At 38.1% G+C, this 16718-nt stretch overlaps 1 protein-coding gene and 1 long non-coding RNA gene across 2 annotated transcripts in view; both read left to right on the top strand.

Annotated features, from left to right (window-relative positions):
* The window catches only part of LOC119737185, a 118763-nt gene that overhangs the window by 11664 nt on the left and 90381 nt on the right, over positions 1–16718 (top strand). Inside the window, 7 exon segments of the mRNA XM_038211362.1 lie at positions 2970–3026; positions 7282–7400; positions 8064–8136; positions 10048–10196; positions 11567–11611; positions 13619–13802; positions 15735–15841. Of these exon segments, the coding sequence (XP_038067290.1) occupies positions 2970–3026; positions 7282–7400; positions 8064–8136; positions 10048–10196; positions 11567–11611; positions 13619–13802; positions 15735–15841 (734 nt within the window).
* On the top strand, positions 6466–6718 carry LOC119737186. Its single transcript, XR_005272346.1, has 2 exons — positions 6466–6570; positions 6636–6718. It is a non-coding gene; the product is annotated as an uncharacterized LOC119737186 (long non-coding RNA).

The following is a 16718-nucleotide window of genomic DNA, read 5'->3' as shown; positions in this document are numbered from 1 at the left end:
TGCTCACTGACTAGATTAACCTGGAATATATATACAAACAAAAAAATTAGATCGGCTCAAAATTTTAAGAATTTTTCCAAAAGAATATTTCCAAGAAATTTACCGAGCATGTTTCCAAAAAGATTTGCAAAAACAATAGATTTTATTCATAAAGCCGTACAACATATATAAACTCATTACTGGGGGGGGGGGGGGAATTAAGATAAATGTTGTCAATATATACATTGTAGCCTCATAAACCTCACATCTAATGTACATGTCTGATAAAATATATTAAATGTATGTTTACATGTAGGCCTATACCACGATATACATTGATACATTGTAATACAATGCATACGATAGCTACAGTAAACGAAAACAGCAAATCGAATTTTAGACTTTCTCTTTTAGTGTGCATTGTACATACATGTACAGTAGCTCATTGTCGTGGTGGACTTTGATTTAGACATGTCCGGGCAATTAGTCCTAGCAACTGATTTGACACTGACGGCTATCAGTTTGTTACCAACCCAAGTGATTAATATAAGGGCCTTCATGGGGGCTGGGCGACGTTGCCATGGAAACAGCAGGCATGCTTAAAATTGTTTTGTGTGCACAGCTTTCAGGATGATCATTAACGGCTGATTACGTTTAGCACATGAGCTGCACGTGAAAACCGAATGTAATAGGCAGGATATATGTACTGTAGCCGGGATTAATTAATTTTTTTCCAGAATTACTGGCACATGTACTGTATGTATACAATTGGTTCCATTCAGCATTTTACATGCAGCATTTGAATTTATCATAATTATGGTACACATTTCGTCTGGATTCCGCCAAAATTAAGTGGTTTTTATTGTTAACTACCAATATTTTGAAGGTTACATATGTACATGTACATGTACGTGAAAAGGGAATCTTGTCTATTCACAAATAAAATATTGAATTAAAACCCCAAAGTTCTGTTTTAATCTGATTTGGCAGCTTTTTCCTTTTTTTTTTTTACCTTGTCGTAGATGTGGATCCAATGAATAAAGCCATTAATTATAGGAGCAAAACCCGTCAATGTCAGGCTGGCGTCACTTACAATACATGCCCAGCAAGTTGAGCGACAAGTGCATTGGCGATGGAGATTTCTGAAAAGAAAACATGTGGCTTGGGCTAGGCCATCAACATGACAAAAGACTCTTATCAAGTGCAAAATTGTGTACCCGGCAATTCCATTGCAAGAAAACTAATACCTTCGCAAATGTTCTTGGTATTGTTGTTTGCACGTTTGCAATATACAAATGTACGTTAATTCTACTTTTAAGTGATCTTTCTGGAAAAGGCGCATTCCATAAGAAAGGTTCCCTTCCTAACTATTGTACACATACATTGTAAACACCATGAAGACTGTTGCACATTATCACTTTGTTGCGCTATGATATTTTCAGCTCGAAAGCCTTAGAAAATAATGTACATTATACATACATTGTACATTGTCTACATGTAAATCTACGCAGGTACTCAGCAAAGTCCACTTCTGGATGTGAACGCTGAGGTGAAGCTTAAGGTGCATTTGAAGCACATTGTATTTATAGCCTCATTGTACAGGGTGAGTCAAGAAAAGCGGAATCCAAACCCCAAAAATTATATTTCATATTAAAAAAAATATGTAGCACCAAATATAATAATGACTAGAAAGCCAATTTTATAAGCTACTTTTAGATGAAAGAAACACAGTGACCCTAAAACTTGTTTCGTCCAAAAATGCGATTTCACGAATCGTCGTCACAATTGTCTTCAAACATCACCAGCGATAAAAATTCAGTTTAAAAGTCCTTTTGAAGGCCCGTCTTTATAAAAAAAAGTGGATTTTATAAATCATATTGTTTGCCTAACCAGGGTTGTTAATAAAGATATTGTGTACTACAGTTGTTGACAGTTTTGAAACAAACATTCTGTGTCATTTTCTTTGTTGTTCCAAACAGTCAGAATACACAATAAACTGCTTTTTTGGACAAAACAGGTTTTGGGGTCATTGCATTTAAATGGTGATACTCTTTGAATGGATTGAGCAATTTCAGTAATTTTTTTCTTCTAAAAGTAGCTTATGATATTGGCTTTCCAGTCATTATTATGTTTGGTGCTACACATTTTTTAAATATGAAATATGTTATTGGGGGTTTGGGTTCCGCTTTTTTTGACTCACCCTGTACATGTATACATGTTCATCAAATGTCTTTGTGACATATCGTACAATGTACGTGTATGCCAACTAAGTCAGGCGGGCATCATGTTTACCCAAAAAACAATCCCTGCCTAGTGTCGCCCCTCCCAGCTACCGGGATATATCTAAACATTACAGATTGAAGAGCCTTAGACACTGGATAAACAGCTGTAAAACATTGAGTATTTACTTTGAGGTTGGCTGAAAACTGGCTTTTCACAATTACCATTTATAATGAAAATCAAATGTCAAATGTCTCAATTACAACCTTTGCAGATGTGCTGGGATCCGTCAGGTATAGTGGTTTTTATCCCTGCTCTTATTATCAAATTTTCATTGCTAATGACTATAACATGGTCCTCCTTTTTTCTTTAACTAACAAAACCGGCTTTAATATTTCTGACAAATTAAGTATTTGGTGGAAGTTGATTAAAAATTTGAAAGATGCTACAAGGAAATTGTTCTCAAAGATCCATCTGAATAAAATGCAACCGAATTTCATTAACAATACATGAGCTTTTAATCAGAAAGATTAAAAAATATAAAAAACCAGAACAATTAATACTAATGCATACATGTACTTCTTGTATTGACAAGAAATAACATTCTGGATTCTGATTAATGAACTGGTGGAAATTGGTTGATTGGTCTGAATGATAACATAAAAGAATGAATTGAAATTTAATGAAATTATATATATTTGGCAGTCAACAGTGGTTTGTCATCATATTGTATTAATCATATTGCTTTCGTATTCTTGTTTTTTGTTCAGAGCATCTCAATACATTGGAGTGCAGCCTTGGGCAGCAATGGGCATAATATACGGCAGGTAAGCTTTTGCTGCATACTGATTGCTCTTGTGTCATACACGTATCACAGTCTTGCAATTTACTATTCCTGGTCATGTGTCGCCTTGCAGAGAGCTTCTGGTGTCTGACCTTTGTGAGGATTTGAAAGTCTTCAGGCAGACAGATTGGAGATTTTGTTACTTTGCCTCTGGCAGTCGACTCGGTCATGATGGCTAGACTTTATTTTCAATTTTCAGATGCACGTATCTTCATTGAAGAATTCAAACAAAATTTTGTATTCCTCAGCCAGATACAGTTTATCAATTTTCTAAGCCAAAGAAGCACATTTTTGGCTGGCATTTGTTGTTTTGTTTTTGTTTAGGCTAATTCTTGTTTCCTTTCCTTTAGGCTTTGTCATCATTTTCAACTTTCAGTGGGAAGATAGTTGAACAAATTTTGGACTGTTTAAAATGATTGTCAGTCGCCCCATACAGTCGGGCAATTTCAATGTTTGGTTTCGTTACATTTTCAACAATGTACATGTAGCATCAAACCTTATATCATCTAAATTTGTGCGGACATCAATGCTCCATTTGATACCATCAATACATATTACCAGGACTACATTAATTATAACATACATGTACATGTACATGTACAAAATGTACATTGTACATCACGTAGCCTTAAGCAAAATCATTACAATTTTTGTGAGTTGTAATGGAACGTGTAAAAAAACAGGCATGGATAAAAACACGTCTCTGCATAAAAAGTTTCCTCAAATAGGATAGCTGAAACAAATTATATTATAAAAATTTGCCAAAATATCTTATGTTACGGTTAGTTGTGTTACAGTTTGTCCGCCCATCTTTGGTACATTTTGTACAAGTTAAAGGGAAGATGCAACATTTGCAAACATCAAAAATGAAATGATCTAATTATCATGAAATAACTTGCTTAATGGTTAATAGGGTACAGTCTAAAGTATCCTGTAAAATCATGGCCCCTGGTATGCTGACATTTTTAAGAAAATTTGTATTTTTCCAATGCTGGTCGGCCGACCAGAGTTGGAAAATACTGGCTTTTTTTTTTACAAAACTTCTCCTAATTTTTTATATTTTAGTTATTCTGCATTTTCTTTGCAATTGATTACACACCTGTGAAGGGGTACGAGCCTGCTAGACTGATTCTCTGACCTTACAATTCCCCAAAGTCTACAAATTGCTCTGTTTCATCTTAAGTGGGGTCAGGGAACCAGAATACTAGAACATGGTTGGTTTTCTTATTTTTTTTCCAGCATCTACAAGCCCAAAAGGTGAAACGAGTCAGTTTAACAATATTTGCTATAACAGACATGTACCGTACTAATTCTCCAAATCCATTTATTTCTGAAAATTGCAGCACAAGTAAATACTGTACCGGTACATTCCCTTTAAAACATATAAGAAACTAAACAATCATACCAAAAAGCTCTTTTTGCATTGAACATGTTGAATATGAACATTTTCCCTCTGCCTTACAAAACAAAATTTCAAATAAAACTCGCGTTTTGCGTGTTAAAACAAGGTGCCAAATGACTACCAAAAATCCATAATTTTAGCAAAATAAACCATGATTTTGACCAAACACACCCAAAACACTTGTAAATTCCATCTCACTGGTACAGGTACATGTACACCACTTTAATGAAAGTTCTTGTCCCCATTAATTTGATACCCTTTTTGAGGTTATGGTGCTCCTACATGTACATGTAGTTCTTTTCAGCCCTGCACTTCTCAGTGGAATTGCCTAGTATACCGTACATTGTATTATTGGCACCTGTGCAGGTGCAAGACAGGTTTTGCCCTTAGGAAACAGACACACTTTTTCCATGTACATGTACTCCAGAAAAACAAAAACAAAACAAAAAACTCCTTATCTATAATTCATACTTCTTTCCTTGGATTATCACCAGGCAGCAACTATATGAAGTTTCTAGTGAATTTGTATGTATATTTTATAAGATGCATACACTTCAAGCTACATGTAGGTCATTGGAAATTTATTTAATAATTAATGACACTAAGTGCATGGCAACAAAAAAACTTCTTTTTTGAACTTGATGCATGCATAAAGACCTAGAAATCATAAACACTGATGGTCCATGTCAATTCAATAATAATCCCTTAAAGCCTTACAACCAAATTTTAACATGGGTGAACGTATGTAGTCATGATAGTGCAGAATATGTTTTGATTTTAAAATTTGCACTCACATGTACCGGGACATCATGCAAAAGACAGCAAGATTTGCATGATTTGCTCTAATTTTTTTTTTTGCATATCCACATTTCCATTTGACCATATATTAATGTATTCCTACACTTGATGGCAATTATATATTCAGCATTAAATACATGTTTGTTCATGCTAAATATTTCTCATTCATCAACATGATCATACAGTTACATGTGTATACATCATGTATACATGCACATGTGTACATGTACATGTACTTGAACCAGTTGGTAATATAAAACCCAATTATGAATAGCATTGATCGTGGCCTAGCTTTGCACAAGAAATCACTATATGATTCCCTGGAGTATTCAGGTTAATTTGATGTGGGCTTGATGCAAAAACTACGCATACATTGTACCCGGTACAGCTACGGTAGATCGATACCGGTACTTAACATGCCTATTTGGAAATGGCAATGGGAGTGTTCTGTAATTGAATTCGAGGTCCATTAATCTCTGTTGACTTCCTTGAAGTTGGAGGATTTGGATGGTTGCAATGTTGACACATGGACATCATGCATGAGTACCGGTACAATCACATCAGTGAATTATAACATCTCTTGCAGTTAACCCAAAAAAATCCACATGTAGAACGTCTAAATTAATATTTGTTTTATATTCATGACAGTATGCCATGTACAAACAATATTGGTCACAAATTTCTGGTACGTGTACGTTGAAATGTTGTTATTACCGGTACGTGCAACCAATTTTCTGTGGTTTGCGCATCAGACACATGCACATACAGGCCTATCATCTGGGTTAATTTAAAATGCTGACATTTGCTCAGCAAATACAGCCAACATGTACATTGCAGGTTGTTAATTCTCAGCTGATTTGGCATAGCACACCGGTATGGCATAAAAGACACTTGCGTGAGAGTTAAATGCTAACTTTGTTTTTTACTTTTGTGTGAGTATTTTGCACAGAGTCCTTTCAGAACTTTCAGTAATTCTGCAGGGTTTGTTGTATTTGTGATACCATTACCCCAGGTACCGTATTACCCCAGGTGGTACCGTAGGTATTTGTTATATACATGTACATACCATTACCCCAGATTAAATTTGTTACACCATTACCCCAGGTTGTATTTGTTATACCATTATCCCAGGTTGTATTTGTTATACCATTACCCCAGGTTGTATTTGTTATACCATTACCTCAGGTTGTATTTGTTATACCGGGTACCATTACCTCAGGTTGTATTTGTTATACCATTACCTCAGGTTGTATTTGTTATACCATTACCTCAGGTTGTATTTGTTATACCATTATCCCAGGTTGTATTTGTTATACCATTACCCCAGGTTGTATTTGTTATCATTACCTCAGGTTGTACATGTATTTGTTATACCGGGTACCATAACCTCAGGTTGTATTTGTTATACCGTTACCCCAGGTTGTATTTGTTATACCATTACCCCAGGTTGTATTTGTTATACCATTACCCCAGGTTGTATTTGTTATACCATTACCTCAGGTTGTATTTGTTATACCATTACCCCAGGTTGTATTTGTTATACCATTACCTCAGGTTGTATTTGTTATACCATTACCTCAGGTTGTATTTGTTATACCATTACCCCAGGTTGTATTTGTTATACCATTACCTCAGGTTGTATTTGTTATACCATTACCTAAGGTTGTATTTGTTATACCATTACCCCAGGTTGTATTTGTTATACCATTACCCCAGGTTGTATTTGTTATATACTATTACCTCAGGTTGTATTTGTTATACATGTACCATTCTCCAGGTTATATTTGTTATACCATTATCCCAGGTTAAATTTGTTATACCATTATCCCAGGTTGTATTAGTTATACCATTACCCCAGGTTGTCATGGTTGTATTTGTTATACCATTATCCCAGGTTATATTTGTTATACCTTTACCATGTTTACCCCAGGTTGTATTTGTTATACCATTACCTCAGGTTGTATTTGTTATACCGTTCCCCCAGGTTGTATTTGTTATACCGTTACCTCAGGCTGTATTTGTTATACTTTTCCCCCAGGTTGTATTCGACGGCCAGGCTGTGCATTCTGTGCAAGGAGGTTACAACAGCGGTCCCCTGACCCAGGATGGTAACTTTGACATTCAGTTCAATCTGCAAGGAGAATTCAAATTTGTCAGGTTGGTGAATTCGGGATATTTGTTTTGCATTCAATTCTTTGCCATTGAAGGCAGTGACAAACCACCCTGTAACACCTGGTTATTCCGTACATGTAGCCTTCTAGAGTTGTGCACGTTGTGTTGTAGTCAAGTACATTTCTATCACCACGAGTACGAGTACAAGTACATGTACAGACCGATTATGAGTCCGAGGTACTTTCTCATGAGTATGAGCACGAGTATGAGTACAAGGTAATTTTTTCCAAGAGTACGAGTACCAACAAATGTGCTCGTACATATGTAGTGGGAGCAAATTTCAATGTGTCACATGTTTTCAAAGGCTTTTTGCTGGGAAACTAGGCATTAAACAATTGCATAAACCTCCCAAACAGTAGAAAACTGGTTCTTGCATGTAGCTCTTAAATGAAAAAATAAAAGTCTTGTGGGAGATTATTTGCAAGTGTACGAGTACTTTGTCATCAGTATGAGTAAAAGTACAGTTTTGATAGCTGCATTTGGTCATCAAATAGTCATGAAATTGTATTGTCCTAAAGGTGCGGGAACCCTAATTGACTCGGGAGTTCTTTCAAACAACTGTGACTTGCAATCTTTCAACATACATGTACATAGCGCCTACCTGATAATAATGTAACAGAGAGATGTCCACGGTATTTGCTTTTGCAGTGAAGGCTATGAGGCAAACAGTGGCAAGGTTCTCCATGTGACGGTGAGATCAAGACACTATGTGATGGCAGAGGTAAGATTTGCTTAACCCTGCGTGGAGTGACCTGCGTACCCCGGGTACGCAGGTGACCAAATTTTTTGGAAAAATAAAAAAAATTGAGGGCCAATGACGTTCACCTTCCATCTAATCCTCATTCAACCCATGCCAAATCAGCTGGTTCAATGAACTTTGCAGCCAGGGTTTCACCCGAGCGGTGTCAACAACCTTGGGACCAGGCCTCCCGCCAAGTCTCATTGAAACATATACAAACACCTGTAACTTGACACAGCCATCTCCCTTCATAGCCGCAAACCGCAGCCACCAGTCAATTATCTTTTAAGTGCCCTGTCTGGCAACTGCCTGGACACTGTCTGGCACGTGACTTTTTGTTGTTTTTGACATGGATAGGGTCTTGCGTAGTGGGGGAAGTACCTGCATCCCAAAGGTACGCAGTTGGCGACTTCGGATAAAAATTTCCTGTAAACGCTGCGCAATGTTAAGACAATGTAAGACTCTGAGGCTATAATGTGAAGGAGTGTGTATGTAGATCGTGCTCTGGTCTATTCACAAAACAGCCAATTTGTAGGTGAATGAACACAATTTTTTTTATTCCAACAAAGAAAGTGACTGTAACTGGTCATACATTTAGGGCTGGATAGCATCAATTGGTAGAGCGCTGGATCGGTAATTGGGATGTCGGAGGTTCCAACCCTGCTCCAGTCCATTTCTTTTTTCAACTTTTAACATTTACAAAAAAAAATTATTATACATGTAATGCACCTAGCCAGTTTCCCATTGTGGTTCCTTTGAAAATGTAAAAAATTGTTTTTGTTTGATACATGTACATGTACATATAAAAGAAATGCACTTGCGCATTAGCAAAAAGTGGAAATGGAAAAATACTTCAGTGGGAACTGTTAGATCAGTTTGGAACTAAAAATCTGCCTCGGTCAACATAACTCCCTACTTCAACATGTTCAACTCCAGGAATTGCAGTAGGCTGACAACAGGCATGCAACTTTTCCTTCGATCAGCTGATTTCCTCTTATTTTACTTCCGATGTGTGCCATTAAAAATAGAAAAACACTGTACAAAGTCTCGGAAAGATTTGAATTTCCTCATTTTTTGTGACTTCCCAGTTGCATGCCTGTTACATCAACATCTCTGTGACAAATTGCATGTGCATGGCATGTTTGTGACATACCGGTACCTTAACATTATAATTGGCATTCAACCCATGCCTGAACACAAAATATGTGTACTTATAATTGCTCACCATGCTGCCCACTAAATTTGACGTAACTAACAATTAAGGCACAGCGATTATGATCCCATGAAAATTTCTTAAATATTGGCAGTGTGCTTGATGCAGTTGGTACAAACATTCTTCTGAATTAAAGGGAATGTACAACATTTGCTTTTGCTGCAATTTTCAGAAATAAATGAATTTGGAGGATTAGTATGTGTTAGTAAATATTGTTAAAATGACTTGTTTCACGTTTTGGACTTGTAGATGTTGGAAAAACCAAGAAAACCATTCCATGTTCTTGTAGTCTGGTTCCCAGATCCCACTTAAGATGAAACGGAGAATTTATAGACTTTGGGGAATTGTAAGATCAGAGAGTCAGTCTAGTAGGCTTGTACCCCTTCACAGTTGTGTAATCAATTGCAAAGAAAACACGGAATAACTAATTATGAAAAATTAGGAGCAGTTTTGAAAAAAACCCAGTTTTCTCCAACGCTGGTCGGCCGACCAGCGTTGGAAAAATACCATTTTTCTTGAAATGTCAGCACACCAGGAGCCACGATTTACAGGATGCTTTAGACTGTCATTCCCTAACAATCCAGCAAGGTATTTAGTGATAATTTGATCATTTCATTTTGTAATGTTTGCAAATGTTGTATCTTCCCTTTAATTGAAAAGCGAGTTTGTTTCTTTTGCAGCTGACAGAGGAACGATTTGTTCCCAGCTTGCTGCACATTGAGCAGGGCAACTCTGTCAAGTGGGTGTGGAACTCCATCCATCAAGCACACTCTGTCAGGGAAGTCAAACTGTGTCCCAAGCACTGCGGCATCCTGCAGACAAATGGAGGGTGAGTACATGTATGGTCTTTTCATCATTCAAAGGAAAGATCCACAGATACCAATATTTTACCTCAGGGTGAGTCAAAAAAGAGGAACCCAAACCCCCAAAATTAAATTTCATATTTAACCCTGCGCAGTGTTTACAAGAAATTTTTATCCGAAGTCGCCAACTGCGTACCTTTGGGACGCAGGTACTTCCCCCACTACGCAAGACCCTATCCATGTCAAAACAACAAAAAGCCACCTGCCAGACAGTGTCCAGGCATTTGCCAGACAGGGCAGTTAAAAGATAATTGACTGGTGGCTGCGGTTTGCGGCTATGAAGGGAGATGGCTGTGTCAAGTTACAGGTGTGTATATGTTTCAATGAGACTTGGCAGGAGGCCTGGTCGAAAGTTTGTTGACACCGCTCGGGTGAAACCCTGGCTGCAAAGTTCATTGAACCAGCTGATTTGGCATGGGTTGAATGAGGATTAGATGGAAGGTGAACGTCATTGGCCCTCAATTTTTTTTTTTTCTTCAAGAAATTCGGTCACCTGCATACCCGGGGTATGCAGGTGACTCCGCGCAGGGTTAAAAAGATATGTAGCACCAAAAATAATAATGACTGGAAAGCCAATTTCATAAGCTACTTTTACATGAAAGAATTACTGAAATTGCTCAATCCGTTCAAAGAATATCACCATTTAAACACAATGACCCTAAAACCTCTTTCATCCAAAAATGCGAGTTCAAGAATGGTCGTCACAATTGTGCTCAAACATCACCAGCGATAAAACCTCAGTTTAAAAGTTGAAAATATTCAACAATGTCCTTTTGAAGGCCCGTCTTTTCAAAAACTTGGATTTTATAAATCATATTGTTTGCCTAGCAGGGTTGTTGATAAAGATATTGTGTACATGGTGTACTACGGTTGTTGACAGTTGTTGAAACAAGTATTCTGTGTCATTTTCTTTGTTGTTCCAAACAGTAAGAATACACAATAAATTGCTTTGTTTTTGGACGAAAGAGGTTTTAGGGTCATTGCAGTTAAATGGTGATATTCTTTGAACGGATTGAGCAATTTCAGTAATTTTTTCCATCTAAAAGTAGTTTATGAAATTGGCTTTCAAGTCATTATTATTTTTGGTTCTATAAATTTTAACATGTTCTATTAAATAAAAAAGTATGAAGCATAATTGTTGGGGTTAGGGTTCCGTTTTTTTGACTCACCCAGTACCTCTTACCCAAACTCAAACTGCAATCCTACCTCAGCAAGTGTTTTCTACATGTTGTCTGAACACAGCGTCAATATGCATGGCTAGTTAAACTGCATTTTCATAACTGAATCAGCTAGACTGTGGTTCAGTTGTTTAGAAAATATTTGTTTTCTTTCATAGGACCTCAGCACCCATGCAGTCTGGATCCTACAAGCATGAGTTTCCGTGAGTAATTTTTCAAATCGGATACCAATTGTTACACAAGAAAAACGTATGCCACATGTAAATGGGTCATTCCACCGGGTGGGAAGCAGTGCATGTTACATCCATACATGTATATTTGGTTATATTATTAAAAGTATCAATGCATTCTAAACAATTGCTCAACATAATATTTGTCTTAGGGTGTTTTAATATTTGAGAAAGTTTGAAATCATTTGAAAGTACTTTGACCATGTTGACAAAAATATGAGCAAAAATGTATTAATTCGGATGTAACATTGACACCGTGTCAATGTTACATCCAAAAATAATTTTTTTTGCCATATTTTACACGTACGGTATGTAAAATGTTGCCCAAACTGACATTGCATATTTACAACTGGACACCTAAGCACCAAGAAAAACTTTTGTTTTGGTATAGTCAGGGTTCAAATATAGCAGAAACAATACCTCAAGTGTGGATGTAACGGTGTAAAAATCACTCAATGGAAGTGTGACATTTGGGTTTTACACCGTGTAAATGTTACATCCACACAACCAATCTATTATTTCTGCTCCATTTGATGTCTGACTATCATAACAAAAGTTTTTCTTATTGTGTTGCATCTATAGTAAGAAGTACGCAAAGTAAATTTGGGTAATATTTCGCAGAAATTTAAAAAAAGGTACAAATGTCATATTTGGACGTAACACTGACACAGTGTCAATGTTACGTCCAAAATGACATTTTTTGCTCATATTTTTGGCAAAATACATTGCAATGATTTCAAACTTTCTGCAGTAGTGGAACACCCAACAACAAATATTATGTTGAGCAACTGCTAGCAAGGCATTCATGCTTCTCTTAATATGTTCATATGTCACACTTTGTTCCCCAACCCGGTGGAATGACCCAAATACCAGCAAAGGCTGAAGTGCTTACCACTGAGAGAAATGAAGATCCACAGTGTCTGATTGCTAAGATATTAGGGTCTAACAGCAAGTTCTTCACAGTGCACGTAGCTCTTATGACCATTCTCTTAATCATTAATATCAGTGTGAAAACATACAGAACTAGTGTACATTGTTGTGACTGAAACCATCACAAGTCCATCACACATGTCACAAGTCCGGTTCCAAGTATCACAAGTCTGTTCACAAGTCCAGTAACAAGTAACTATGAACATCTGATCCCTTAAATTTTCATTAAAAGTCCACTTCTCCGTTAAAAGAATATTTAACAGCTGTTTCACGGACATTTACATGTACATGGGGTTTATATAGGACTAATCCTGTAAGGGTATTTTCAAGGTTTTGTAATGAGCCTGGCCACTGAGGATTATCATTGGTTGTACATAATGGTACACTGGGTCTATCTCCATAGGTAAACAAAGGACTTTCTTAAGGGTGTTTTCACAGACTCCTAATCTGGCTTAATATGTTGAAAAATCCGTGAAAATTTAGTTAACTGTTATTTCAAGGGAAAATGGCTCTTTAACAAATTTTTAAGGGATGAAGATATTCATAGGTATGGAACAATAAGCCTGGTTCATACTTACTATGAATTTTATGAAGCAACGAAACTTCAGTCATCGTTGTCTAGAAATTACGCTTTAACAATGGAATCCCTTAGTGGCAGTTCATTTAAAGAGTTTGTAACTGAATTTAAGACAGGATGAATTATTAGTGATGTGCTTGTGAAGAAGACTTTTTGGCGGACACACCTACAGCACTGCTACTGTACAGTGTGTAATAATGAATAGAAAACTCAAACAGCCAACATAAGATACATTATGTTACCCATCAATAGCTATGTAATACATGTAAGTGCGCTACATGGTCAATATTATTATTATTATAGTTATTTTATTTCTAGAGCACAGAAGTGTGATGTTATCTGTCTTGGTTCTGGTTCATGCGCTAGTAAGCGCGTTGATGTCAACACACACTTACGCTATGCGTGCGAACCAGAATAGGCAGGAATACTGCGGTACTCTAAATCAACTGACCTCTGAATCGTTATCGTTGCAGACATCCAGGCCTGTTCTACTTCCAGACAGAGGGGCCAGAGGATGGCGAGATGCAGCTGTGTGTGGTCCACGTCAAGGAAACCCAGCGACACCACTTCGTGGAGGTGACAGACAGACGATTCAACCCCAGACTGCTCACGGTGTCACAGGGAGATCGGGTCTGGTGGCTGTGGGATAGATTCAAGGTCAGTACACCATTGTAGTGGTCGAGTCCGTCACAAGTCAACCACAAGAAAATCGCAATTCCTTTCACAAGTCGGGTCATAAGTAAGTGGGAACGACCAGTGACAAAGTGTACAAAAATGGACAGAATTAGAAGCTTTTACTGCGATGGTGTCACGCTCACACGTTCTTAAAGATATAGTCCATCATTTGTAATTTGTGCATTTTTTTCGTTTGAAGCAACAAAAGTGCTCAAAATCTAAAGAAGGGTACTGAACAACTAACCTGATGAAGTTTCAGCTCAGCTTCAGCTGTATATTCCGAGAAAAACAGCATTCTAGGATCTCAAAAGTTGCCGAATCATGTTTTGAATTGGGCCTGAATTCAGCGTCCGAGACACGTTCTCGCTGAGGAGATTGCAGCTACGCGATGTCGCGCACTGATCCGACGAAATATAGCAACCGCTTGTAGGTGTGTGTCGTGCCAATGCTTGCGCGCTTCGCCGAATAACAAAACAAACTACTAATTTAAATTTCCTACGGTGCATCTTAAGACGCACTGTTGGAAAGGCCTTCTTTCGTTGATTACTTCAAAATGACAGTTTGCCAGAAAGAATAATTTCACAGGGAGTTTAGTCCCCTTGCTATCTTTCAACCAAGTATGTTTTTCAACAATAATTACGCCAGTTACTTTTTGAATAGCTGCAAATGATGGACTATAGCTTTAAAGACGAGGCGCACTCGCATTTTGGAGCCCGGAGTGCGTGTGTACTACCTGGGGCGGATTGCAATAACGTGGTCTAAGTCGGCTGGCTAAACCATTCCGATTTTAGCCTGCTATTGCTCTTAGACGGTCTTGGTTAAGACACCAAACTTAGCCCATTGCAATAAGCTGGTCTTTACAAAGCCCGCTTAGAGTAATGATTCACAAACAAACATTCCATAGTTACGAGCAAATACCGGAGAGACTGCACACATTTTTTTGTAGGTTTGTGTGATTCAAATCATACGAAATCAAATCTGTCAATTCCAAGATTTTCTGTTGAGAGAATATTGCATTTGCAGTACAATTCAGTGTCATTACATTTTTTTCTAGAAGATTCCTTCTATCCTGGAGAATCCTCCCTCCAAGCAGTATTCTCTTTTCTTTTCTTTTTAAGATTATCACACACTGATCATCAACTGAAAAAAAACATGTTAGGAAAGAATAATTCAAAACACCAATGAATTCCAAAAATCCCAACTATAGACCATTTTAAGCCAGCCCTACCCAGGCTAACTATTTTAAGTCTTAGTACTTAGACCGTGTCATTGCGATGGTCTAACTTATAGACTGACTGACTGCCAGAGCTTTAAGACTGTCTCAAGCACATAGACAGTTTTAAGACCGGTTATTGCAATCTGCCCCTGATCTGACTCGTGTGAGCCTGGTGCCACCACAGAAAAATGGCTGCTCCGGGATTTGTCTATAAGGGCACATATCCATTGGTATAGGTGTTACACATGTGCTTCATTTTTACCGTGCTCATTTAGCCTAGTGACAGAGTATGAGATTTCACTCGTGATTTCACTCGTAATTGCCTTGCAGTGGTAAGGTAAAGATCCCATAGCCATTACTGGCCGTAGGGGCAGTGGGATGTTAGAGGTCCACTGTGTCTTGGGCGCGGCATATGAGTGGCGGGGCCCAGTCCTCTCCTCTCGCCGTCTTACCTTCCCTGAACGAATCAGGTACCCATTTTACTGTTGGGTCGTCAGAGAGAGTTTTCCAGCTTTTGGTCCGAATGGGATTCGAACTGCCAACCTTCCACTCCGTAGCTCCATGCTCTAACCGCTCGGCTACGGGGCCCCTCTTGCAGTGGACTCAACTGCAAATTCTGACCTCTTGTCTCAAGACACAGCTACTGATTCTAAAAATGAATTCAAAATGGTTATATTGCATTCCTATTGTCACCAAAGTGCAAGAAGAAGCACCGTATCCAGCAGATGGAAGTTCCGACCGGCCATGCTGTCAGTGATCCGTTCCCAAGACCTGTCAAAGGGGGATTCAGCAGTGATGCTCCTAGGTGAGTCACTCCTAGCAGTTCTGTTTCAATCCATTTTTATTTTAAAGAAATTATTAAGCAGGAAGTTGTGGCTTCGAGTTCACCTAAGTAAGGCCAAAAAAAAAAAGTCTCCGGTTTCTGGTATGGAGCTTGTCCAAAAAGTGGTGCGGCGACGCCTTTTTAAAATTTTTTTTTACCTGATTTCTTTGCTTCAAATGTCGACTGATGACTGCAAATGGTGCCCGACTAAACTTAGTGCAAATATATGGGAGTCCAAAGAGGCCACATAAAGCTTATTCTCGACCATAACCCAATCTAAAAACACGTTAAAATTGTGCAGCAGCAGGATTCCAGTCAAACTAGTGAGTTTGGCGGCTTTGAGACATCATCTTTCATTGAAAAAAAACGTTTTCATTTTGCCGACACGCATGGCTACGGCGACGCGCTCGCATATCAGAAACCGGAGACTTTTTTTTTTGGTCTAAGCTTGTAAAGTTTTTTTCTCAAGCTACTTGCCCGAAGTATACATTTACAACAGTGAGGGCAAATTATTGACGTGACATCTCCCCAATGCAAAATTTCATCATATGACAAATGTATGATATTGAATGTGTGCATACCTTTGACCCTAACTCCCTAGGCCTTTTTTGCTAGGATGTATAGCTCCTCAATCCTGCAAAATCCTCCAATTGGCCTCATGGAAAAATAGCATATAGCCTCAATCCTGCAAATTCCTCCATTATTTCTTGAATATGGTCCATGGAAAGGTGACCACTGCCTGAATCCTGCAAAATCCTGTGGCAGTGACTGTCAATGTGTTGAGGCTTGGCCAGTGACATCCTGGAGCAGTAGGGAGGATTTCAAACATAATGCAGGCCTATATTTATGCACGGCTGAG

This window comes from Patiria miniata, unplaced genomic scaffold, assembly GCF_015706575.1.
Source record: "Patiria miniata isolate m_02_andy unplaced genomic scaffold, ASM1570657v1 HiC_scaffold_3, whole genome shotgun sequence".
NCBI lineage: Eukaryota > Metazoa > Echinodermata > Asteroidea > Valvatida > Asterinidae > Patiria > Patiria miniata.
Note: the sequence above shows the minus strand (reverse complement) of the source record. Positions and strands in the feature narration are given on the sequence as shown.